The sequence below is a fragment of the Saccopteryx leptura genome, chromosome 1 (assembly GCF_036850995.1).
Source record: "Saccopteryx leptura isolate mSacLep1 chromosome 1, mSacLep1_pri_phased_curated, whole genome shotgun sequence".
Classification (NCBI taxonomy): domain Eukaryota; kingdom Metazoa; phylum Chordata; class Mammalia; order Chiroptera; family Emballonuridae; genus Saccopteryx; species Saccopteryx leptura.
Window position 1 is genome coordinate 311,491,677 of NC_089503.1, and position 24,300 is coordinate 311,515,976.

A 24,300-nucleotide genomic window follows, 5' to 3' on the forward strand; every position below is an offset into this window, starting at 1 on the left:
AGAACAGGATAAATATTTCTTGAGCACCTACTATGTGCCAGGCTTGGTGCTAAGCATTTTTTAAACTGGTTTCATTCTATAAAGTGTGAACTTTTATCCTCATTTCACAGATGAGACACTGGAGGCTCGGAGATTGTAAGGGGCATGCCCTAAGCGCTCAGTCAGGAATTACAGAGCTGGGATCAAATCCTGAGCGCATCTTCCTCCAAAGCTCTGACCATCTGCCAAGCCAAATAGCCCAGGGGCAGGCCTCAGCATCCCTCCACCCCCACCCCAGCCCCAGCCCAGTTCCTGACCCATACTGTACATTCTCTGAGGAGATGAGATGAGGTGGGGGTGGGGTGGAGATGGCTGAGCTGTCCAGGGGAAGTGGTGAGGTTTCGGCCTGTGCAGCTGGAGAAAGAGGCATCTGTTCCTCTTGGAAGCCCTCTTGGAAACCTTCCTGGAAGATGTGGCCTTTCAGCCAAGCCTTGAGAAGAAACATTAGTGTGGGTGAGAAGTGAGGAGTGTCTGGGCCTTGGAGGAACCTTTGGAGTCGAGTTTTGAACTGGCTCCACCATTTAAGGGCTGTTGGCCTTAGATGGGTCCCCCCTCACTGGAATAGTAGCAGTCCCCACCCCTCGCGTTTCACAGCACCTTGGTGAGAATCCAGAGTGGAATGTGGCCAACCACGCACCTTGGCCATGGGGGTGGTCAGTATTGGGGTCCCTCCCTTTTTACACATGACGTAGCCCCCTTGCTGAGGGGGTAGGACACTCCCCCAGGCACGAGCCTGACTTTTAAGAAGGTAGCTACAGGCTGGGGGCTTCCTGCTCTCCAGAGAGGGGTGGGGGCTCATCAGCCGCCGTCAGTCTGTCTGTCGCCTCCGCGCCTCCCCCCTTCCCCGTCCCGCGCCTGCAGCTTTCCCCGAAGACATTTGGTGTCAGTATAAGGACGGCTTTGCCTCGCACGCGGCGCGGCTGGGTCTCGCCGCCGCCGCACGTTCCCGCACCGCCCGGCGCTCGGGCTCCTCCGCAGCCCCCGCAGCGCAGACCCCGAGCCTCAAGCCCGGGGCCAGAGGCTAGCGGATCCCGGCTAGGGAAGCAGCCCCGACCCCGCGCCCCCACCCCGGGCTGCCGCCCGCGCCCGCCGCCGCGCGGGTCCTCTCCAGGCACTTGCCCGTCGCTCAGTCTCCGCAGCGCCCCCGTCCCCGTTCCCGGCCCCGGAGCGCCGCGCACCCGCCAGCCGACCGCCGCGCGCTCCAACTCCGGCTCCGTTCGTGGCTCGTCCGCGCTGCCGGCTTCTAGGCGCCCGCGGAGCCCTGCCAACCCTCCGCCAGCCCGCCGTCTCCTCACGCCATGGCCCGGGCCCCGGGGCCCGCAGCCCACCGCCCGCCGTCTCTGGCGCCCCAGGGGCTCAGCTGATCCTGAATTGACCGGGGGCGAACGGCGGGGTTGGAAGTCCCCCTCGATTTCCGTCTTGGGGGGGGACACGTCGCCCCAGCATCTCTAACCTGGGCGATCTCCCCCGCTACCCTGCCAAGTCCATGCCCAGGTAGGTGGGGGTGGGGGAAAGAGGTGGGGGAAGAAAGGGAGGGTTCAGCTCTGATACCAATTAATTGGCGCGTCGGTTCCTTCTTTATTGAGGCATTTATTTATTTCTGGGGACTGGTCCCTCCACCCGCGCATACCCGTCCGGTCGACCCCCCCTCCCCCCAACCCGTGCCTTCGGGGCAGGTGCCTTGGGAAGAAGGACGGGAAACTTTGACCGGTCCCTTCTCCAAGGCCACGAAAGTTCTCTCGGTTCCAATGCTGAAGCCAGCTGAGCCAGCTGAGCCAGCGCTGCAGAATTTATTCAACAAGTCAGGATGCCGGCCGGGGCCCAGGCTGTCTGTCTGTCCCGCTGCTCCTCTGCTGCTGCGGCTCTGCGGCCAGCTGGATCAGAGCTGGTGCTGGTAGCCAGGGGGCTGAGCTGGAGTGTTGGGGAGGGGAGAGCGTGGCAGGGGATTGAATGGGGGAATCCCAGGCAACGCTTAACTTTCCTGGAGGCCCAGGTGGCTGTGGACCCTTTCCTTGTAAGCACCCCAGAGGGTAGCCAAGGCCTCACTGCATGAAGCCAGGCCAGGGTCAAAGCTGGGACTCTAGGGGGTAAAAGAATCCTCAGCAGGTTAGGGCTGGTTATATAATGAATGTTTATCATGATTGGGTTTTAATTGTCTCCTGGGTGGGATGTGGGGGATGTGGGGTACAAGAGGCCTTGGCAAGGGGTGAGAAGGCCTCCTGAGGGTGGTGGTCAGGATACCTGGGTGGGAAGGGGGGCTCCGGGATGGGCCCCTGCTGAGGCATCAGGCAGTTACTCTGCTGTGTCTTTCTTCCCCTTCAGGGCCCTGGGGGCTTCTGAACTGTGGATAAGAATGGCAGTGGGGAGACCCCTGAGCTATATTCTGTCTCTGGGAGTCTGTGTTCTGGGGCCGTGTGTGTGTGTGTGTGTGTGTGTGTGTGTTGTGTGTGGAGAGAGAGAGAGAGAGAGAGAGAGAGAGAGAGAGAGAGAAAGCTTGCTTGCGTCTGTGCCTGTGTGGTGTGATGGGGTCTGACACTCCGTGTGAGGAGTGTCCTAGGAGCTGGAGTGTTCAGGTTGGCCTGAGCAAGGAGCCAGTCTGTCCTGTCTCTGGCCACCTAGGAGATCCACCCAGCAGATTCCGGCATACTAGGGATACTAGGGGTAGAATGCTGTGAAGATAGGGGTGTGGGTCCATGGGCTTTGCCCTGTGGAAAATGGTCTGAGTTAGGGCTATAGTCCGCAGGCCTTCCCCACATTGTTGGGTCACCTCTTAGATCAATGTCTTCTTAGCCCCAACGACTGGCTTCAGACACTCTTATCCACCCTTTAGGACAAACTTTCTGTTCAGGCTCCAGGGCAGGGCTGGGAAGGAGACTAGGTGGGGAGACTAGAGCCCTCCCTGTCCCCTTCTCACCCCCATCATCCACACTGAGCCAGAGAAAAGGGATGACAGTGGGTGACAGGGCAGGGTGACACTGAGTGGAGATGAGTTCTGGGGCTGCAGTTAGGGGAGGGAGAGGAAAAAGGAAGAGCACATTGGGGGTGAGGTGGGGTGAGAGTGGGACTGAGCTGGCACCAAATTCAAGAGCTACCATGGGGCCTGGGCACCACACCACTGTGAGTTCCCTTCTGGGCTGCTCAGAGCTGCCCAGGCCTGCCCCGGGGATCATGATGGCCAGCTTGGAGGAGGGGCTACAGCCCTGGCTGAAGGTTTCTCCCTGTTCCTTTGACCAAGGTTCTTTGCCCCCTTCACCCCACCCCTGTATTTTAGGTGCCTCTTAGAGGACGTTTTCTAGGCCCACCCGGAAGCAATGGTACCCCTGTCTCTGCTCCTTGACTCCCCTTGACCTTGGGTGAAGGCTGAGCTTGCTCAGAGAACCCCTCCTCTCCCATGTTTTGTCATTGGCTCCAAACAGCCTGCCCCTCATGAGCCCACAGCCAGGCTGGAAGCAGCTTCAGGGACCTGTGTGACTGTAGCCTTTCTGTGGTCCTGGACCCAGATCCATACCCTGAACCTAGGGGGCCACCTTTGCCTCCCCTCCCCCAGACCCCCTTCACTGCCATTCTTCTCCACCCTCACCCTGAGCTCCAAGTGGGGTCCCCTGAGCCTCAACCTTCCTAGGAGAGTCTGTCCCTCCCCCACCCTGGAAAGATTCCACCCCCAGCAGCTTCTGAGTGTTGTTTGAGGTAAGAAACAGGTTCTTGTGGGGCTCCTTGACTCCCTGTCTCTCCTTCAGCTGCCTGTTCTCTGAGTGTCTCCCCCCTCACCCTGCTAGGGTGCCCAAAAACTACATCTGGAAAGAGGGAATGCTGGGCTGGGTGCAAAGCTCCAGGGAGACCCCATGGGCTGCAGGGTCCTCCTTCTCTTCCCCATTTTCCTCTTTCCTCTTCCCTTCCTCTGTCTTTCTTGTCCCTCCCAGCTTCTGCTCCTTTCTGACCCCTTCCCTCCCTCTGGTTCTTTACTGCAGAACGTTTCCTTCCCACATGTTCCCAGGACGTACTCTTCCCTTATGCCCTCAACCCTGTACCCCCAGAAGTCCTGGGCTGGTCTGGGGGCTCAGAGGCAGTCCAGGCAGCTGTGGGTGCATGATTTGTGGGCATGTGGTCTGTGGGCACAGGCTCCAGGATCCGTGTTCTGTGAGTCTCTGTGACTGTGTGAGCATGTGGGGTCTGGGCGGTCGTAAGTTTCATGGGCCCGTGGGTCTACAGTTCTGTGGGTGGATGTGTCTACGAACTTATGGCTGTGCGGTTTCGTGGATCTGTGGGTCCATAGGTCCGTGGGCCTGTGAATCCTGATATTTAGGAAGGTGTGGGCTGAGTCTGTCCTCCTCATGGCTTCTAGTATAAGGAAGGAAGAAAACAAATCTAATTTTCTGATTTCCATCTCTCTCTTTTATATTTGTTAAGCACCTACTCTGTCTAGTCCTGTTCTGGTCACTGGGGGACAATGCAGTGAACAGAAGGGAACGGACAAAATCTGCCCTCTTGGAGCTTCTGTGCCCCCACAGAGAGCGTGGGGCCTCCCCATGCCACATGTGGTGTGGGCATGTGGCCACCGGGCCTGGTTTCCTCTCATGCTGTCGGAGGGGAGACCTGGGTTGTGTTTGATGCGTAGGGGTGCAGATCATGGAAGACTTCGAAAGCACAGGGTGTTGGGATGTCCTGGAACCTGTGCTGGGATCTCCTGGGGCTCCTTGAGCAGGAAAGGATGGGCAAGGAGTGGTTTCTCCACGGTGTTTTGGGGCTGGAGGTTATCACAGACCTGGCCGTGCCTTGCAAGCCTTCTGCTTTTATCTCGGTGGCCCTACCTCTGCCAGCTCCAGCTTCCCCTGCACCCTTGCCAGGGCTCTCTTACTGATGGTGCATTGAGAGAAGAACATCAGGATTTTCCTTCTCCTTACTGCTGACCACTGGCCTTGATGGGCAGCGAGGGTTGCATCTCACTATTGGTTTGTTCAGGGACTTAGGCCTCCTCCCTGGATCACTTAGCAGTTGTCCTGCCCAGAGAGGTATGAGAAAGTCCATGACTGTGAGCATGGCCCAGAAGACCAAGGCTCTTAGCATCACTGGAGCATTGGCTTCTTGTAAAATTAGGATCACGTCTTGTACCTTAAACGGTTTTGTGAGGCTTAGAGTGTCTTTACAGTGCCTAGCACGGGGCCTGATACAGTGAAGCTATCTTTATTTTATTAAGGTACTGTACTTTCCAAATCTCTGTCCTAGTTTGCTACCCTTTCTGTGAGATAGATAAAGAATCGTTTTTGCATTTTATACAAGAGAAAATAAAGCTTGGTGAGATTGTACGATGCAGTGAGGGTGGAGCTGGACTCAAACCTGGGCCCTGGGACTCCTGATCCAGTGCTCTTTCTTCTAGAACACCCTCCCTCCCATCAGAGATCATGTTCACCCACCCCAATTGGTTAGCTGAAGAAAGACTGAAGGCCCTAATTACTGCAGAGTGAGTAAGAACTGATCAGCAGGGTCGCCTGCTGGGAAATGTTCAAACACACTGATGGATATTCAAACACAGTCTTACTTGCTGGCACTTGTCATAATGCTGAGAGCTGAAAAACAAGTGACAATGCCTAGTGACAGACACATGGACAGGTACCCATGTGTTCTGGGGCCCCACAAGCACCCGGCACTTGCTCAAGGGCATTCGAACACCTAGTGCTTTCCAAGCCTTCTATGATCTGCACTTCCACGTATTAAATACATCCTGGTTCTCGGGTCTGAGCAGTGGGTGGGTGGGCTGCAACCCCCTGTCCACGTTAACTGGTGACCTGGATTTGGGCTTCCCAGATCTGGATCCCAGCTCTTCCACCAAGTACTTCTTGACCTTTGGAAAATGCCTGAACCTTTCTGTACCTCAGTTTCCTCACCTATAAAGTGGAGAGAGTAAAAGTGCTTACTTCATTGGGTTGTAATGAGGTACCTGGCACATAGTAAGTTCTTGGCCGAGAACGTTGCCTGTGACTCTTGTTGGCCGTCATGGGAGAGGTTGCTAATCCAATTCCTTGAACCCTGCAAAGCTGGGAGGGCTAACTGTTGATTCTGGTGAGAGGACAAGATGCTGCAGTGTGGGCAGGCTCAGCTGGCCAAACCAGAGCAAGTCCTGTGTCAGGTCATACACCTTGGGGCCACATTGTAGCCATTCATCTATGGGCTGGAGGAGCCTGGCTTTGCTGCAGTTCCTCTGAAGAAGATCTGTGGGAACCAGTGGACCACCTACCCCACAGGTGCTACAGCAGGGGTCCCCAAACTTTTTACACAGGGGGCCAGTTCACTGTCCCTCAGACCGTTGGAGGGCCGGACTATAAAAAAACTATGAACAAATCCCTATGCACACTGCACATATCATATCTTATTTTAAAGTAAAAAAACAAAATGGGAACAAATACAATATTTAAAATAAAGAACAAGTAAATTTAAATCAACAAACTAACCAGTATTTCAATGGGAACTATGGGTTTGCTTTTGGCTAATGAGATGGTCAATGTGCTCCTCTCACTGACCACCAATGAAAGAGGTGCTTCTTCCAGAAGTGCGGCGGGGGCCGGATAAATGGCTTCAGGGGGCCGCCCGCAGCCCGTGGGCCGTAGTTTGGGGACCCCTGTGCTACAGTCTGACTGGGTTGCCAGACAGGCTATGGGGCTCCTAGGTTGCATCAAGAGAGGGCCCCCTGTAGAATCAGGCAGGTGACTTGTCTGTTCTACTCTGAGTGAACTTGGTGCCACCTGCTCTAGCCCTTGCAGAGGAAAATAGGCAAGCTTGAATGTGGCTGAGGATGGAGTCCCAAGGAGCAGATGATCTGGAAATCGTCACCTCCCCAAGGAACAGATAAAGAAGTTGGTGACAAGAGGCCCAGGGCAGATGAGGCTCGGTGGTGGGCGGGCTGTCATCAAGCATCTGCAAGGGCTGTCATGCAGAAGAGGGAGCAGACAGAGGGTTCCAGAGGCTCTGGGGTGCTGGCTGGAAGATTCTGGGAGACAGGTTTCCTGTAGCCTCACAAAGACTTTTCTTTTCTATAGGTCACCAGATGCAGCCTCTGTGTCGGTGTGTGTGTGAGTGAATGTTGTGTGTGTGTGAGTGTGATGAGTGTGTGAGGTATGTGTGTCTGTGTGAGTAGATATGTATGTGTCTGTAAGTGTGCACCTGTGTCAGAATGTATGTATCTGTGAGTGTATATCTGATTGTGTATGACTGTGAGTGTATGAGATGTATGTCTGTGTGTGATTATGAGTATGTGTGGTGACAGACCAGGCCACTTTAGGGTCCCTTCTTTTCAGAGATTCCCTGTGTGATGATCAGGAGCTCTAAAGAATCTGAAACCAGACGCTGTTTTTCTGGGACTCCTGCATTCCGGGATTCTGGAATTCCGTGGCTGATGGCACTGACACGCATGGGAGACCATCACGGGGCTCACTGTCACCGGCCTAACGCCTGGTGTGTGGTCAGGTCTTCAAATGTGTTACCCCGGTTCATCTTCCCAGCAGCCCTCCGCAGAGCAGTTGTCACCCTCATTGTTAGACAGGGTCTTGAAGGCCTCTGCCAGGCTGAGTTGTGTGCCAAAGTGGATTGGTGTCAGCTGGTCTCGGCTTTCAGCGCCCATGCTCTGAAACACCACATGGTAAAGTCGAAGGTTATGGCAGTTGATATCTGGGGCCTCTGAGGTTCCAGGTGATCCTCAGATATGATTTAGAAATTACCGGATTCTAGTATTCTCAGAATGAATTCATTGCTTGTTCTTCTAACTGTGAATTTGCTGATGTGTGGTTGTTGACAAAGGGATAATAAACAAGTTGCCTGCCTTTGTGTGTCTGTGAATGAACACACACACACACAGCCAGGCCTCGGGTCTTTTACCCTCCAGGACTCTGAGCTGTGCAGACATAGGCCTCCCTACACCTCACCCCAAGGCCTTCTGAGCAGCAGCTGGAAGATTCTTTGCCCACAGTAAGGGTCTTGGCTGGACCAGCAGCTATAACTGCACTGCTTGGTGACTCAGCTAGGAGGAAAGGCCTGGTTCCAGGGCATATATTCTTGTCCCAGAGTGTGCCTGTCATGGTTCAGTGCTTGGGTTTAGGAGTGGCAGACCTGAACTGAGACTCAGACTCTGCTCTCTAACAAATGGGTGACTTTGGGCAATGCCGGACTTTCCTGAACCCCACTCTCCTTCCTCATAAAGTAGGAATAAGCATGGTCTGTATTTCATGGGACTGTGGTGGGAATCAACATAGATAATGCATAGAAAGTTTTTTGTCCATTGCCTGGCATAGTCAAATGTAGAGCCTCTGTGATGATCATGGTGATGGTTATGGTGGCAGTGATGGTGGTGTTTTAGGTGATGGTGATGGTGGGTAGTGATAGTGGTGATGGAGATAATGGGATAGTGGTAGTGATGGTGATGATGGAGGTAGTGGTGGTGGTGCTGGTGGTGATGGAAATGATGGTGGTGGTGATGATGGTGGTAGAGATAGTAGTGATGGCAGAGAGAAGGCTGAGGTGGCATCCCCTGGAGATAGCTTAGCTGGCTCCATGCATGCTTGGACATCTACCGTCATGGGTTCTTGAGAGCCTTCCCATTTATATCATGTATTCTCAAAGGCCTGTGAGGCAGGCAGGAGGGGATCCAAACTTTACAGAGAGGAAAGCCAAGAGTCCAAGAGGCTGATGGAGTCAGGGGTGGATGTATGTTCCAGACCCAGTGGGGTTCTGGTATTCCTTGGCCCCTGCTCATGGAGCCCAGTCCAATGACCACACCACTGCCTGGTGGGCCCTCCCTGGGAACGTCCAGAGGAAGGATGCTGGGAGGCAGAGGTAGCTCTGGGGCCAGATGGACCTTAATTAGAATCCACCAATTCTGACATCTAATGCAAATCCTTTAGACTCTGTGAGGATCCATCTGCAGACAGGTTGGAGCCCAGGTGGGCCCACCTGCCAATGTCCCAAAAGTTTCTAGCCATAGGCACGTGGACAGCTGGGGACAAGAGCTAGGTGTTAGGCCCAGGGTAGAGGGAATTGGGAATGGGTAGCAAGTCTGGGTGGTCACTAGGGAGCAGGCCAAAGGGTAGATAGAGGTCTGGGTGGTAAATGGGGAACAAGGTCAAGGACAGAGATTGGGTGGTCACTGGGAAATATAAGTCAGAAGGTGGAGGCTGAGAGGTCACTGGGGAATATAAGTCAGAAGGTGGAGGCTGAGAGGTCACTGGGGAATAGGTCAGAAGGTGGAGGCTGAGAGGTCACTGGGGAATATAAGTCAGAAGGTGGAGGTTGAGAGGTCACAGGGGAATAGGTCAGAAGGTGGAGGCTGAGAGGTCAACGGGGAATAGGTCAGAAGGTGGGACTGAGAGGTCACTGGGGAATAGGTCCAAAGGTGGAGGCTGAGAGGTCACAGGGAATAGGTCCGAAGGTGGGACTGAGAGGTCACTGGGGAATAGGTCCAAAGGTGGAGGCTGAGAGGTCACAGGGAATAGGTCAGAAGGTGGAGGCTGAGAGGTCACTGGGGAATAGGTCAGAAGGTGGAGGCTGAGAGGTCACAGGGAATAGGTCAGAAGGTGGAGGCTGAGAGGTCACTGGGGAATAGGTCAGAAGGTGGAGGCTAAGAGGTCACTGGGGAATAGGTCAGAAGGTGGGACTGAGAGGTCACTGGGGAATAGGTCAGAAGGTGGAGGCTAAGAGGTCACTGGGGAATAGGTCCGAAGGTGGAGGCTGAGAGGTCACAGGGAATAGGTCAGAAGGTGGGACTGAGAGGTCACTGGGGAATAGGTCAGAAGGTGGAGGCTGAGAGGTCACTGGGGAATAGGTCCGAAGGTGGAGGCTGAGAGGTCACAGGGAATAGGTCAGAAGGTGGAGGCTGAGAGGTCACAGGGAATATAGGTCAGAAGGTGGGACTGAGAGGTCACTGGGGAATAGGTCAGAAGGTGGAGGCTGAGAGGTCACTGGGGAATAGGTCCGAAGGTGGAGGCTGAGAGGTCACTGGGGAATATAAGTCAGAAGGTGGAGGCTGAGAGGTCACTGGGGAATAGGTCAGAAGGTGGAGGCTGAGAGGTCACTGGGGAATATAAGTCAGAAGGTGGAGGCTGAGAGGTCACTGGGGAATAGGTCAGAAGGTGGAGGCTGAGAGGTCACCGGGGAATAGGTCAGAAGGTGGGGCTGAGAGGTCACTGGGGAATATAGGTCAGAAGGTGGAGGCTGAGAGGTCACAGGGAATAGGTCCGAAGGTGGAGGCTGAGAAGTCACAGGGAATAGGTCAGAAGGTGGGGCTGAGAGGTCACTGAGGAATAGGTCAGAAGGTGGAGGCTGAGAGGTCACAGGGAATAGGTCAGAAGGTGAGACTGAGAGGTCACTGGGGAATAGGTCAGAAGGTGGAGGCTGAGAGGTCACTGGGGAATAGGTCAGAAGGTGGAGGCTGAGAGGTCACAGGGAATAGGTCAGAAGGTGGGGCTGAGAGGTCACAGGGAATAGGTCCGAAGGTGGAGGCTGAGAGGTCACAGGGATTAGGTCCGAAGGTGGAGGCTGAGAGGTCACTGGGGAATATAGGTCAGAAGGTGGAGGCTGAGAGGTCACTGGGGAATAGGTCAGAAGGTGGAGGCTGAGAGGTCACTGGGGAATAGGTCAGAACGTGGAGGCTGAGAGGTCACTGGGGAATAGGTCAGAAGGTGGAGGCTGAGAGGTCACAAGGAATAGGTCAGAAGGTGGAGGCTGAGAGGTCACTGGGGAATAGGTCAGAACGTGGAGGCTGAGAGGTCACTGGGGAATATAAGTCAGAAGGTGGAGGCTGAGAGGTCACTGGGTATAGGTCAGAAAGTGGAGGCTGAGAGGTCACCGGGGAATAGGTCAGAAGGTGGGGCTGAGAGGTCACTGGGGAATAGGTCCGAAGGTGGAGGCTGAGAGGTCACAGGGAATAGGTCCGAAGGTGGAGGCTGAGAAGTCACAGGGAATAGGTCAGAAGGTGGGGCTGAGAGGTCACTGAGGAATAGGTCCGAAGGTGGAGGCTGAGAGGTCACAGGGAATAGGTCCGAAGGTGGAGGCTGAGAGGTCACAGGCAATAGGTCAGAAGGTGGGGCTGAGAGGTCACAGGGAATAGGTCAGAAGGTGGAGGCTGAGAGGTCACAGGGAATAGGTCAGAAGGTGGAGGCTGAGAGGTCACAGGGAATAGGTCAGAAGGTGGAGGCTGAGAGGTCACTGGGGAATAGGTCAGAAGGTGGAGGCTCAGAGGTCACTGGGGAATAGGTCAGAAGGTGGAGGCTGAGAGGTCACAGGGAATAGGTCAGAACGTGGAGGCTGAGAGGTCACTGGGGAATAGGTCAGAAGGTGGGACTGAGAGGTCACTAGGGAATAGGTCAGAAGGTGGAGGCTCAGAGGTCACTGGGGAATATAAGTCAGAAGGTGGAGGCTGAGAGGTCACTGGGGAATAGGTCAGAAGGTGGGACTGAGAGGTCACTAGGGAATAGGTCAGAAGGTGGAGGCTCAGAGGTCACTGGGGAATATAAGTCAGAAGGTGGGGCTGAGAGGTCACTGGGGAATAGGTCAGAAAGTGGGGCTGAGAGGTCACTAGGGAATAGGTCAGAAGGTGGAGGCTGAGAGGTCACTGGGGAATATAAGTCAGAAGGTGGAGGCTGAGAGGTCACTGGGGAATAGGTCAGAAAGTGGGGCTGAGAGGTCACTGGGGAATAGGTCAGAAGGTGGAGGCTGAGAGGTCACTGGGGAATAGGTCCGAAGGTGGAGGCTGAGAGGTCACTGGGGAATAGGTCAGAAAGTGGAGGCTGAGAGGTCACTGGGGAATAGGTCAGAAGGTGGAGGCTGAGAGGTCACTGGGGAATAGGTCAGAAGGTGGAGGTTGAGAGGTCACTGGGGAATAGGTCAGAGGGTGGAGGCTGAGAGGTCACTGGGGAATAGGTCCGAAGGTGGAGGCTGAGAGGTCACTGGGGAATAGGTCAGAAGGTGGGGCTGAGAGGTCACTGGGGAATAGGTCAGAGGGTGGAGGCTGGAAGGTTATTTGGGAATAGGTCAGAGGGTAGAAGCTGGGTGAGCCCTGGGAAGTGTGCTGGGAGTGGTAGCCTTGGCAATTGTGGTCACTAGTAGCCCCACAGTGAGGGGGAAAGGTGAGAGGACAAAGGACAACACAGTGTGACAGCTGTAAGTAGGGAGTGAGGAGAGGGAATGACACATGCTGTCCCAGAGGCCACAGCAGCTCTTTCCACCCATGTGGGTACAGGAAAAGTTTTGGCAGTGCTGGGTGGTGACCTTGGCCCAATACAAGCCCCAGCTTTTCTGCCTCAAACATTTATGTCAAATTCACCCCTCCGTCCCACCTCCACCAGCACCCAGGCCAGGCTGTCTCGTTTCCAGCTTTCTCTGGCTCTTCCTGGCCCACCCGAGCCCCTGCACCCACTCTCCGCCAACCCTCAGAAGGATTGCTTAAAGGTGCACACCAGAGCACACCACTCCTTACGTAAATGTCCTTCTGTGGCTTCCTGTTGCACTTGGACTAAAACCGATGACTTTGCAACAGGCCATGCCAAACCCTTTACTTTTATCCCTGCTCCCCGCCCCAGGATCAGCCACACTGGCCTTATTTCTGTTCCTTAAATGCAATTTCTTCTACCTGGAGCGTTCTTTCCACAGATCCCTCATGACCATGCCTTCTGATTATTGTTTTTTTAAATTTCTTTTTTATCTTAAATGTTTCTTTCTTTAGAGAGGGCTCCCCACTCCTACTTCCCCCTCTTGTTTACTTACTGGCCAGCACTTTTTATTAATTTATTCAACAGATATTAATTGAGCACCTAGTATGTTTCTGGCACTGCTCTAGGCACTGGGGGATACAGTAGTGAACAAAACAGACCCCATTCTGTGCTCTCTTGTAGCCTTCCTTCAGGTGAGGAGACAGACACTGAATCATGAAGATATAAATACATAAATTATACGGTATGTTTCATAGCGATAAGAGCTATGGAAACCCAGGGAGAAAGAGAGATGAATTAACTTATGTCATTTTCCCTGGCTGGAGTGTGGGCATTGTGAATGAGGGCTGGTACCAAGTCTGGCTCATTCACCAGCATAGCCCCAAAACCTGCACGGTGTCTGCACATAGTAGGTGCTCAGGAAGTATTGTTGGACAAATGAATGAATCTTCAGGGCCTGGTAGAACAGGGTGTGGGCAGTGAAGGACAGAGTGCTCCAGGGAGAGGCCTGGAGGAGGCAGCCAGGACTCTAGGACTCGGGGAGGTCCAGTTTGGCTGGAGTGAGGGGCCAGTTGACTTTCAGGATGACACAGTAGTGGGCAGACCTGGAGCCACCTCAAGGAGCAAGGTTTTCAGTCCAGGGGTTGACACGTGGCAGGCTGAGGTGCCTGGGAGCTTATGTAAGGCCTGTGTCTGTTTTTCTGGAACCAGGAGCAAAGACCCAAGCGTGAGAGGAGACTCTGCCTCCCTGACCAACCGGACGAAGTGGCAGGAGGTGCCAACTCCCGCCTATTGCCCCTGGGAGCCAGGGAAACGTCCAAATGCATCAGCTCTGGCAGCTCAGCAGACAGCTCAGCAGCTGTGGGTGGCAACCTGGTGGGTGCCAGGGATTTGGGCCTTATCTCCAACTCCCATTGCCCAGCCTGGTGCTGTCAGGGTTCTAGGTTCAGGAGAACCCTGTGGATAGAGATTCAGGGGTTGGTGGCCTCTTAGAGGAGGTGGTGAGGGGTAGGCCCTGAAAAATGCTGTTCTTCCTACCCTGGCATTGTTTGGCTATAGAGGGGACGAGAGAGACCACAGTCAGTCATCCCTGAGTCTGGAGGGCTGCTGCTGGGATTCTGGCCACCAAACATGCCTCAGTGTGTAGTCTTGGCACACTACTCCCTTCACTGTGCCCTAATTTCACCATCTGCTAAATGGGCATAATAACCCTGCTGGGGTTGCTTATGAGCATCAGACAAGACCAGGATGTGGAAATGCCCCTGCGATGGAGTCAGGACCACCTATGTGATTTGTAGAGTGCAGTGCAAAATGAAAATGTGGGGCCCCTGGATCAAAAAGTATTAAGTTTTGAGTTGGTGGCAGCAGAGCTAATAAGCAAACACAGGCCCTTCTGAATGTGGGGCCCCAGGTGGCTGCAAAGGCTGGACAGCTAGGAAGCCAGCTCTGCTGGAGTTCAGTCTGTGCTGAGACCTGGCTGTGTGTCTGCTCTGTCCCGTCTCTGGGCCTTATTTTCTCCATCTGTAAAGCAAAGAGATTAGTATGTAAGGCACCGAGGTTCTCAGCTTTGGGAGGTGTTGAGTGGCGGGTCTCTGGGCTCCAATGCAGGTCTCAGCTCAGCTGTCCTCAGGAAGCCTGCCCTGATTTTCTCTCTGCTTGCCCAGGTCCCCTGGGTTTTGGTCCCACAGCCCCCTGACTTCTCCTTTGTAACATGTATCATCCTGGCAATAATTCCTGTCTTTACAATAACTTTCCATTTTTTCTTCCTTCCTTTCTTTCTTTTTTAAGTGAGAGGAGGGAGGTATAGAGACAGACTCTCGCATGCGCCCTGACCGGATTCCACCAGTGACCCCCATCTGGGGCTGATGCTTTGCCCATCTTGGGCCAATGCTCACAACCAAGCTATTTTTAGTGCCTGAGGCAGAGGTTCAGGAGCCATCCTCAGCACCTGGGGCCAATGCACTCACATCAATCGAGCCATGACTGCAGGAGAAAAAGTGTGTGTGTGTGTGTGTGTGTGTGTGTGTGTGTGTGTGTGCGAGAGAGAGAGAGAGAGAGAGAAAGAGAGAGAGAGAGAGAGAGAGAGAGAAGAGGGAAATGGGGTAGAGAAGCAGATGGTCACCTCTCCCATGTGCCCTGACCAGGAATCCAACCTGGGACTTCCACACGCCAGGTTGATGCTCTACCTCTGAGCCAACCAACTAGGACCCCCTTTTTTCTTGAAAATTTTCTTTACCTTTGATGAGGTAATAAACACACAACTCTAGTCTTATAAAAAAAGAAAACTAATATCACAACTACATTCTAAGAAGGTTTTATTCTCCCCACTCTTTATCTCCCCAAACTGAGGCTCGGCAAGGTTGCCCAGACTTGCCCCAGGACCACCCAGCCTGGAAGTGGCTTCCAACTTGCAGGCATTTGGGACCTCACTGCTTTTCTGATCCTCATGGCCAGAGTGAGGGCAAGGGACCTGCAGGCCTGAGGCTAGGCTGTCCCCTTTTGGGGGAGGCTGGTTGGGGACTGTGTGCCAGGCCTGTCCTGCCGTGTGTCACCTCTTTTTCTTCCCCAGGCTTCTGGCTCAACGCTGACATGGCTGAGAGCCCCTCGCCGCCCTCCTCTTCTGCTGCAGCCCTGGCCCCTGAACCAGGAGTCACAGAGCAGCCCAGACCCCAGAGCCCCCCGCCCTCCCCTTCAGGCCTGGAAGAGCCCCTGGATGGAGCCGATCCAGATGTCCCTCATCCGGACCTGGCACCTGTTGCCTTCTTCTGTCTGCGACAAACCACCAGCCCTCGGAACTGGTGTATCAAGATGGTGTGTAACCCATATCCTTTGTGGGGCCTGGGCTTGTTGGGGGCCCTGCTTGTGGCCAGGTAGTTCCTGAGGTAGCTTACCTGCCATGCTCACCTCTGGTTAGGAAGCCTGAGGCTGCTGGACTTTGTTGGTGGGGAGTAAGCTCAGTGGTGAGGCTGGGGAGGTGTTGTGGGCTGGAGGTTAGACTGATGAGGAACTGGTGATTTGCTGATATGAACATTCTGGAAGTTGCTGACTGCTGAGGTGAGTCTAGTGCAGGGGTCCCCAAACTACGGCCCGTGGGCCACATGCGGCCCCCTGAGGCCATTTATCTGGCCCCCGCCGCACTTCTGGAAGGGGTACCTCTTTCATTGGTGGTCAGTGAGAGACGCAAAGCATGGCATCGCTCACATACAGTACTACTTCCAGTGACGTGGGATGCACGCCTCACGGCTCCGGAAGCACGTCACATCACTTGTTACATCTAGCAGTGACAAATATGGAACCGGACATTGACCATCTCATTAGCCAAAAGCAGGCCCATAGTTCCCATTGAAATACTGGTCAGTTTATTGATTTAAATTTACTTGTTCTTTACTTTAAATATTGTATTTGTTCCTGTTTTGTTTTTTTACTTTAAAATAAGATATGTTCAGTGTGCATAGGGATTTGTTCATAGTTTTTTTTATAGTCTGGCCCTCCAATGGTCTGAGGGACAGTGAACTGGCCCCCTGTGTAAAAAGTTTGGGGACCCCTGGTCTAGTGGCTGGCTGGCTCAGAAAGTCTTCAGGTGTGAACCCCAGCTCTGTGCTGGAATTAAGGACAAGAGTGAAGTCAAACGCTGGCCCATGGCACAGCTCCCAGTGACTGAGCTATTCCATGGATGGTGACCACAGGGGTAATGAGAGCTGAGATGGGGACCTGTGGGTATGGCTGAGGCAGCAGCAAGCAGCCCCTCACAAACCTGCATGCCTTCACTTGCTGCTTCTGGTTGGCTCATGTCACCCCCTATTTAAGACCTTTCACCATCTCCCTGGTCAGTAAAGTCTAACTCAGCACACCAGGCCCTGCATGCCCCCGTCCAGGCTCACTTCCCACCTCTCTCCTCCCTCTGTGTTCTTCCAAACCTCAGGGCCATTTCATGTGCTCGTCCCTTTGTCTGAAGTGACCTACTCTTCTCTCTTCGCCTGGGCAAATCGTTTGTTGTGTCCTTCAAATCACAGCTTACGTGTCATCTCTTCAGGGCAGCCCTCTGTGATTGCTCCTTAGCCGCCTTGATTTTTGTCACCACCTAGTTGTGGAATTCTTTTTTTTTTTTGTATTTTTCTGAAGCTGGAAACGGAGAGAGACAGTCAGACAGACTCCCGCATGCGCCCGACCAGGATCCACCCGGCACGCCCACCAGGAGCAACGCTCTGCCCACCAGGGGACGATGCTCTGCCCCTCCGGGGCGTCGCTCTGCCGCGACCAGAGCCACTCTAGCACCTGGGGCAGAGGCCAAGGAGCCATCCCCAGCGCCCGGGCCATCTTTGCTCTAATGGAGCCTTGGCTGTGGGAGGGGAAGAGAGAGACAGAGAGGAAGGAGGGGGGGGGTGGAGAAGCAAATGGGCGCTTCTCCTATGTGCCCTGGCCGGGAATCGAACCCGGGTCCCCCGCACGCCAGGCCGATGCTCTACCGCTGAGCCAACCGGCCAGGGCCTAGTTGTGGAATTCTTTTTTTTTTTTTTTTTTCATTTTTCTGAAGCTGGAAACGGGGAGAGACAGTCAGACAGACTCCCGCATGCGCCCGACCGGGATCCACCCGGCACGCCCACCATGGGGCGATGCTCTGCCCACCAGGGGGCGATGCTCTGCCCATCCTGGGCGTCGCCATGTTGCGACCAGAGCCACTCTAGCGCCTGAGGCAGAGGCCACAGAGCCATCCCCAGCGCCCGGGCCATCTTTGCTCCAATGGAGCCTTGGCTGCGGGAGGGGAAGAGAGAGACAGAGAGGAAAGCGCGGCGGAGGGGTGGAGAAGCAAATGGGCGCTTCTCCTGTGTGCCCTGGCCGGGAATCGAACCCGGGTCCTCCGCACGCCAGGCCGACGCTCTACCACTGAGCCAACCGGCCAGGGCCTAGTTGTGGAATTCTTAATCTAACATTTGCTTCTTCCAGGGGTACTGCCAGGTGACCAGGACACAATCTGAGCTTGTCATATTCACTGCTGAACCTCAGCACCCAGCACAAGAGCACAGCTGTGGGTGCTCCTTCAGTGTTTGCTGGGCACATCTTGGCAATGTCTGAGCTGAGTCCAGTAATGAATGGTGTTAGGTGGAGAGGGCAGCAGGGACAGGGGCATGGGAGGAGCAAAGGCTGGGAAGGAGAGGGACTGAGGGCAGTTTGGTGTGATTGGAATGGGGAGTGAGGGACAGAGTGGAAGGAGGAGGCTGGCGGGGTAGTGGGAGATGTCACAGGCTCCATGGGCCAAGTGAGAAGCTGACCTGTGTCCTGAGGGTGATGGAGACCTGGCATAGTTTAAAATAAGGACTTGATGTGGTGAGATCTGTGTTTTATTAGGACAGCTGAGCTGTGAATGCACTGCAGGTGTGAGCCTGTGGCTGGAGGCTGCTGACCCTTCACCTTCTCAGACTTGGGAAGATTCTGCTCTCTATCAAGAACTCAAAGGAATGGTGGGTGGATAGGCATCAGGGCTAGGCTAATAGGAGCAGCTCTCATGACCAACAGGCCCAGGGCAGTGTGGGAGGTCTGCCCCAGAAAGACAGTCCTAAGCACTAGTGTCACCGGTGCCAAGGAGCCCTGGCTCCATTGACACTTGGTGCTTCCTAACTCGGCTCCTCGTCCAGCCTAGAGCTAGGCTCTGAGTCACCACTTCACTCACTGGAGAACCAGAGGCTGCTGGGACCCTCCCTGAGCTGATGAGCAGGAGGGGTTCACTTACCTATACTTCAGCAGTACTTTCTGCATGGTCTGGGCCGTGGGACCCCCCATGCATTGTCAGCTGGGAGTCCAGCTGAGAGGTCTCTGGGTCTAAAATGTCGGGGGATTGGTTGCACTGTTTGATTTGTGGGGAAATGACGTATAGAGTATGGACCTTCGACAGACCTAGGAGCTGGTTCTGCCTCTTATTTGCTGTGTGATCATGGGCCAGTTTCTTAACCTCTCTGAGCTCCAGTCTCCCCACTTTTCAAACGGGGTGATAATTCCCATTTCACAAGATTGCAATGAAGACCAAAGCAGTTACATAAGGAATATGTGAGAACAGAGCTGTACAGACTAGAAAAACTGCCACACATGCGGTTTTCATTCTTGTTATCTGTGCCCAGAGGCGAGCGGGACCTTGTGTGTGGTTGAGTAAACTCTGCTCACGGTAGAGTCAATGACATTGGGCATCAACTCTTTAGATAGATCATAACGCTTTCAGAGGATGTTGTTTCTGGGGAAAATAAGATTCAATCTCTGTTATTTAGGTAAATTTGTGCTGGTTATGCTGCTAGTATCCGTGCCCTCATCCATGCAGACATTGCTAATCCATCACAGCATCCTCTAGCAGGGCAACCCTGGCAGCAGGACTAATCAGTTGGAAATCTATTTTCCGCCTAGATTAGACTTAGAGATCCTTTCTTAGTGTGACCATAGGCATGTGGGAGAAAAGCCAGTAGTGCGTGTACTCACTCTACTTTCCCCTTCTTGAGTCTGTTCTTCATCTCTGTAATGGGACAGTTTGAGGTGGTTAGAGGTGATTCCTGTAATGCATCCAGTTGTGTTGCCAGACTGGAGGAGGTGCTCAGGGATGACAATAAGGAAAGCTGGCACTTACTGTGCTGAATACTTTGCCTGCATTATCACCTTTAACCCTTATAACCACCCAGAGGTGGGTGCTGTCACACGAGGAAAGGGAAGCCCAGAGAGGTTTTTCCAGGGTTGCGCAGCCAGAATGCGGTAGAGCTGGGATGAAGATCTCCAGCCTTAGCTTTTATCCAGGATGCTGCTACCCCTGGCAGAGCCTGGAGAAGCAGGGTTCTCCACACTCACTGGGGCAGGGAGGTTTGCTTCGTCGTGCCAGGCAGCTTGGCGAGGGTCTCCTTGGGTTCCAGGATCTACATCTGGCAGCACCTTGCTGTGGCCTGCCTGGGGCCACCCCCCTGAGGAGTTTGCAGCTCCCTCCTTCCCAGCATGCTTGGGGCTGCTGCCACCCCCTCCAGCCAGGGCTGAGCCAGCGCTTCTGCTGCTTGCGAATCATTCATGCACAGTGGAAAGCCAGTCGGCTGTGAAGGCTGCCTCTCTGCTGGGGGGGGGGGGTTGTGCCAGCCTGGGTGGGGAGGCAGAAGGTGCCAGCTGCCAGTGACTTTGGACAAGTTACTCCTCCTCTCTAACCCTCAGTCTTTTCTTTTTGTCTGCAGGATGGGAGAATTGGCCAGTGTGGTCAGGAAGGGTATAAACAGGGTACTTATTCTCTGGCATCCTCCTCAGGCAGCATCTCAGTGGTGTCTCTTGGGTTCAGGCTTCTTGTGGGGGCTCACTCAGTCTGTGCCTTTGTGGCTGGGCTCCTGCTTTTCATCTGCCACCCTGCCCCTCTTCCCCTGCCTGGCTCTAGCTCTCTGCTTGCTAGGTTGGGGTCTGTGGGTGCTCTCGCTTCGAGGTCCCCCTGGCCTAGATCCCTGCTTCTTGGAGACAGAAAGAGGGCAGGGCCCACAGTCTCATCATAACCCTGTACTGCCAAGTCCTGTGCTGTTCACCGTGAGAGTTCGGCATGTTTGTTGAGGGGGTGAAGGGCTCCCGTTCATCCATTTTTCACTCACCCACTCACGAGATCATTCAACAAGTCTTTTTTTTTTTTTTTTTTGTATTTTTCCGAAGCTGGAAACGGGGAGGCAGTCAGGCAGACTCCCGCATGCGCCCGACCGGGATCCACCCGGCACGCCCACCAGGGGGCGATGCTCTGCCCCTCCGGGGCGTCGCTCTGTTGTGACCAGAGCCACTCTAGTGCCTGGGGCAGAGGCCAAGGAGCTACCCCCAGTGCCCAGGCCATCTTTTGCTCCAATGGAGCCCTGGCTGCGGGAGGGGAAGAGAGAGACAGAGAGGAAGGAGAGGGGGAGGGGTGGAGAAGCAGATGGGCGCTTCTCCTGTGTGCCCTGGCCGGGAATCGAACCTGGGACTCCTGCACGCCAGGCCGACGCTCTACCGCTGAGCTAACGGGCCAGGGCCTTCAACAAGTCTTTATTGAGTGTGTGCTGTGTACCAGGCATGTGCAGGGACAGCCATGGCCATTCTGTGCAGGGGAAGGTCACTCTGGCTCCCGTGAGAGAAGCCAGCTGAGAGACCGTCACGAGAAGACGCCTATGGGATGGAGGAATGATGGTGGCCCAGGGTGCTGGCAGGCCCTGGAGTGGAGGTGTGGCTGCCTTGGCATTGGTGTTGGAAGGAGAGGACTCAGAGGGGGCACGGGGGCTGTGGCTTGGTTGCTGTGTGACTGAAGACTTGCTCTTGCTTCTTGGCTGAGGGGCTTTGGACAAGGCTTTTGCCTTTGCTGAGCCTCTGTTTGCTTATCTGTGAAGTGGGGGTCACAGCGACCCTGGTTGGGAATGCCAGGGAGTCAAGTGAGAAGCCAGGACAAGTATTGACTGGGCAAACTGTTGAGCGCTGAGCAGCAGCTGTGTGCACACTGGGGCTGATGGTGAGCTAGCAGGGAGCCACCTGGGATGGCCCCGGTTGCACAACAAGAGGTGCCTGGCTTGACCAGGTGGTGGCACAGTGGATAGAGCGTCGGACTGGGATGTGGAGGACCCAGGTTCGAGACCCTGAGGTCGCCAGCTTGAGCGTGGGCTCATCTGGTTTGAGCAAAGCTCACCAGCTTGGACCCAAGGTCACTGGCTCAAGCAAGGGGTTACTTGGTCTGCTGTAGCCCCACGGTCAAGGCACATATGAGAAAGCAATCAATGAACAACTAAGGTGTTGCAACGAAAAACTAATAATTGATGCTTCTCATCTCTCTCCATTCCTGTCTGTCTATCCTTCTCTCTGACTCTCACTCTGTCTCTGTAAAAAGAAAGAAAAAAAAAAAAGAGGTGGCTGACTTCTGGACAAGGGTCTGGAGGTCGTCAGGCAGATGGGCCCCCTGTCCTTGATGATGGTCTGAGAGGCCTGGGCCACTACAGTAACCTCTGTGAGCTACCTCTCAGTCCTGCTGCACGGGATGAGGCCTTAGGCCACCGGATACAGCCCTCTTTCTGAGGGCTCCTGACTATCAGGAAGTTCCCCCTTAATCTAACCTTCGTTTCTCCTGTCCTGAGCCCTTTTTCTGTGGCGTGGCCATTGGTAGCCTCAGGGGTTGGATTTTTTCATCTCTTCCTATATAAGCTCACCTTCTGCCCCGCGAGATAGCTGGTGCCACCCTGCCTCCCTTCCCCTGACCAGTGGACAGAACACTTGGCCAGGACAAAGCTGTGTGACTTCTCCCCAGACCCACTCTTTCCTCCTGACCTGCTTCCCCCTCAGGCGTTCCTGGGATCTCTCCGTGTGTAGACATTGTCAAGTGCTGTGTGTTGGGACAGGCTGTGTCTCCTGCCTGCCTTCTTTCCTTTGTTCATTCTGTACTCACTCAAAGACCTTTAGTGGCTCTCTGTCACCACAGGTCACCTCCCCTCGCTTGGATCCGAGGCTTCTGGGCCCCACACTGGTTGTCCCCCAGCCGCTTTCCTGCTGCTTCTCTCCTGCACTCTGTTCTGGAGCCCAGACATGCTGCTGGCGGTTCCTGAGGACCCTGCTGCCCTGCCTCAGCTTATGGGTCTGCCCCGAAGTGGCTCGTCCCCCCACTGCCAGAGCTCCAGCCCCTTTTCAGTCTTTCGCCATCCTACAAGTTTCCTTCTGCCTCAGGGGAATTATTGCTTCCTCTCCTCCACCAGGTGGGAGGGGGCCCCAGAGGGCATGTGACTTTCACCTACTCTGGTCCCTAAGGGGCAGCACAGGCCCAACGCTGATGTGACCTCTCAGACTCTCTCAGCACCTTTCTGAGGCGGCAGGGAATGTGCTAACTTCCCATTTTACAGCTGGGGAGACTGAGGCCCAGGAAGGGAGCATGACTTGCCTAAGGTCACATGTTGTATAGTTGGCAAAGCCAGGGTGGACTGGAGCTTAGGATGCCAGACTCTCTTGCCAGTGCTGTGCCCATTCAGTCTGTTCATGGCTGGGGAAGAGGTTCTTTGGGGAAGACTGTCCCTTTCTTCAACCCTGACCTAATGGGAACACCCAGACTAGTGGCAAGTGCTGATGGGAGAAGCAACACATGTCTGGGAAATTGTTTCCCTCCATCTGGTATAGAGAAGGTTGTTTTTCTCCAAAGTAAGAGTCAGTATTAAGCTGTGCCATGGTGGGATGCTCACTGAGGCCAGAATGGATGCTGATGGGCCAGCAGATGGGCTGGACGGCTGGTCAGAGGAGCCTGGCTGGGCCAAGGAGAGCCTGACCCACAGGGCAACGCCAGGAACTGTCCCATGGAGATTCCTGTATAGAGAGAGCTGCAGGTGCAGAGCTGCCCCTGACCAGCCTGGGGGCATTGGTGAAGCTTACCTGGAGGAGGGGGCATTTGGCCTGGGTCTTGCTGCATGAGTAGTTTTCTAGGGACCAGTGGAGGGATGTTATTCTAGGCAGAGGAAATAGGGCAGAGAACAGAGTTCGGTGTGGCTGGAACAGTGTGAGATACTAGCTGGATAGCAGGGTGTATTATGCCATGTTAGAGCTTGTACTTGATCTTGTGGGCACTGGGAAGCCATTGCTGGGTTTCCAGCAGAGATGGAGTGTGGGAAAATTCATTTACTAGAATGTAAATCAATTTTAGGGCAGAATGGAGGATGTTTGAGGGAGAGATACTGAGGTCTGAAGACCAGGCTGGAGGCTCCTGCAACAGATATTGATTGATTGATCGATCGATCCATTGATTGATTCATCCATTCATTCAACAAGTGTTTCTTGAAGCTAGCTATGTATTGGACACTATTCTGGACTTGAGGGCACATCTCCTGGACAAGGGCTCTGAACTGAGCTGGGGTCACCAGGAACTCTGATAATAGCCTGGAGTGTGGACTGGGTATGGAAGGACATTTGGTGTTCAGATTCTGGAAGGCAAAGTGAAAGACTGTGCCAGGAGGGCACTGGCATTCACTAAGGACCTCCTTGTGTGCTGAGTGTTCTTCATGCCGACTCTAGAGATTGCCCACTGGAAAACTGAGGCCCAGAAAGGTGAAGTGCTTGTCCAGGCCACCCAGCCTGGTGGTGAATGAGTGGGGCTTGGCCAGAAAGTCTGCGTCTGCGCAGCCCATGAGCCCGTGAGCCTTGCCAGGAAGTGTCGTGGTAATTGATATAGAGCAAAGAATTAGGAAGAGGGCTGACTGGCTAATGAGGAGTTCACCCCTCCTGGGGCATTTAAAACATGATTGGATTTTAACTCATCCATCGGGCCTGGGCTCTGGCTTCTGTGTCAGAAGCCAGCTTTGACCTGCTGCCTCCCTCAGACCACCTCACCATCCTATTGGGAGAAAAACAGCCCCATTTGTTTCCCTCGGAGAGAAATCAATATGTCTCTTTAATGAGCCAGAATGTCTTCCAGCAAACCACTCTCCGGCTCTCCTGTGGGGCTGCCTTCCCCATTCCATCCCTGTCTGCCCTGTGGAGCTCTGCTTTGCTCCTCTGGTCTCCTTCTTCCATCCCCAAGTTCAAGTCCTGGTGCTGGTGCTTAGTGCTGTGTGATACTGGCAAACATCTTGACCTCTCTGGGCCCCAGTTTCCA

The 24,300-nt window shown here is 54.3% G+C and overlaps 1 protein-coding gene across 1 annotated transcript in view; it reads left to right on the plus strand.

Annotated features, from left to right (window-relative positions):
• The first annotated feature begins 1,200 nt into the window (after positions 1–1,200).
• The window catches only part of CACNA1I (calcium voltage-gated channel subunit alpha1 I), a 110,220-nt gene continuing 87,120 nt past the window's right edge, over positions 1,201–24,300 (plus strand). The window contains exons 1-2 of the mRNA XM_066358468.1: positions 1,201–1,533; positions 15,298–15,550. Coding sequence (XP_066214565.1) covers positions 15,318–15,550 — 233 coding nt within the window. The 5' untranslated portion in view covers positions 1,201–1,533; positions 15,298–15,317. The remainder of the gene's footprint in view (positions 1,534–15,297; positions 15,551–24,300) is intronic.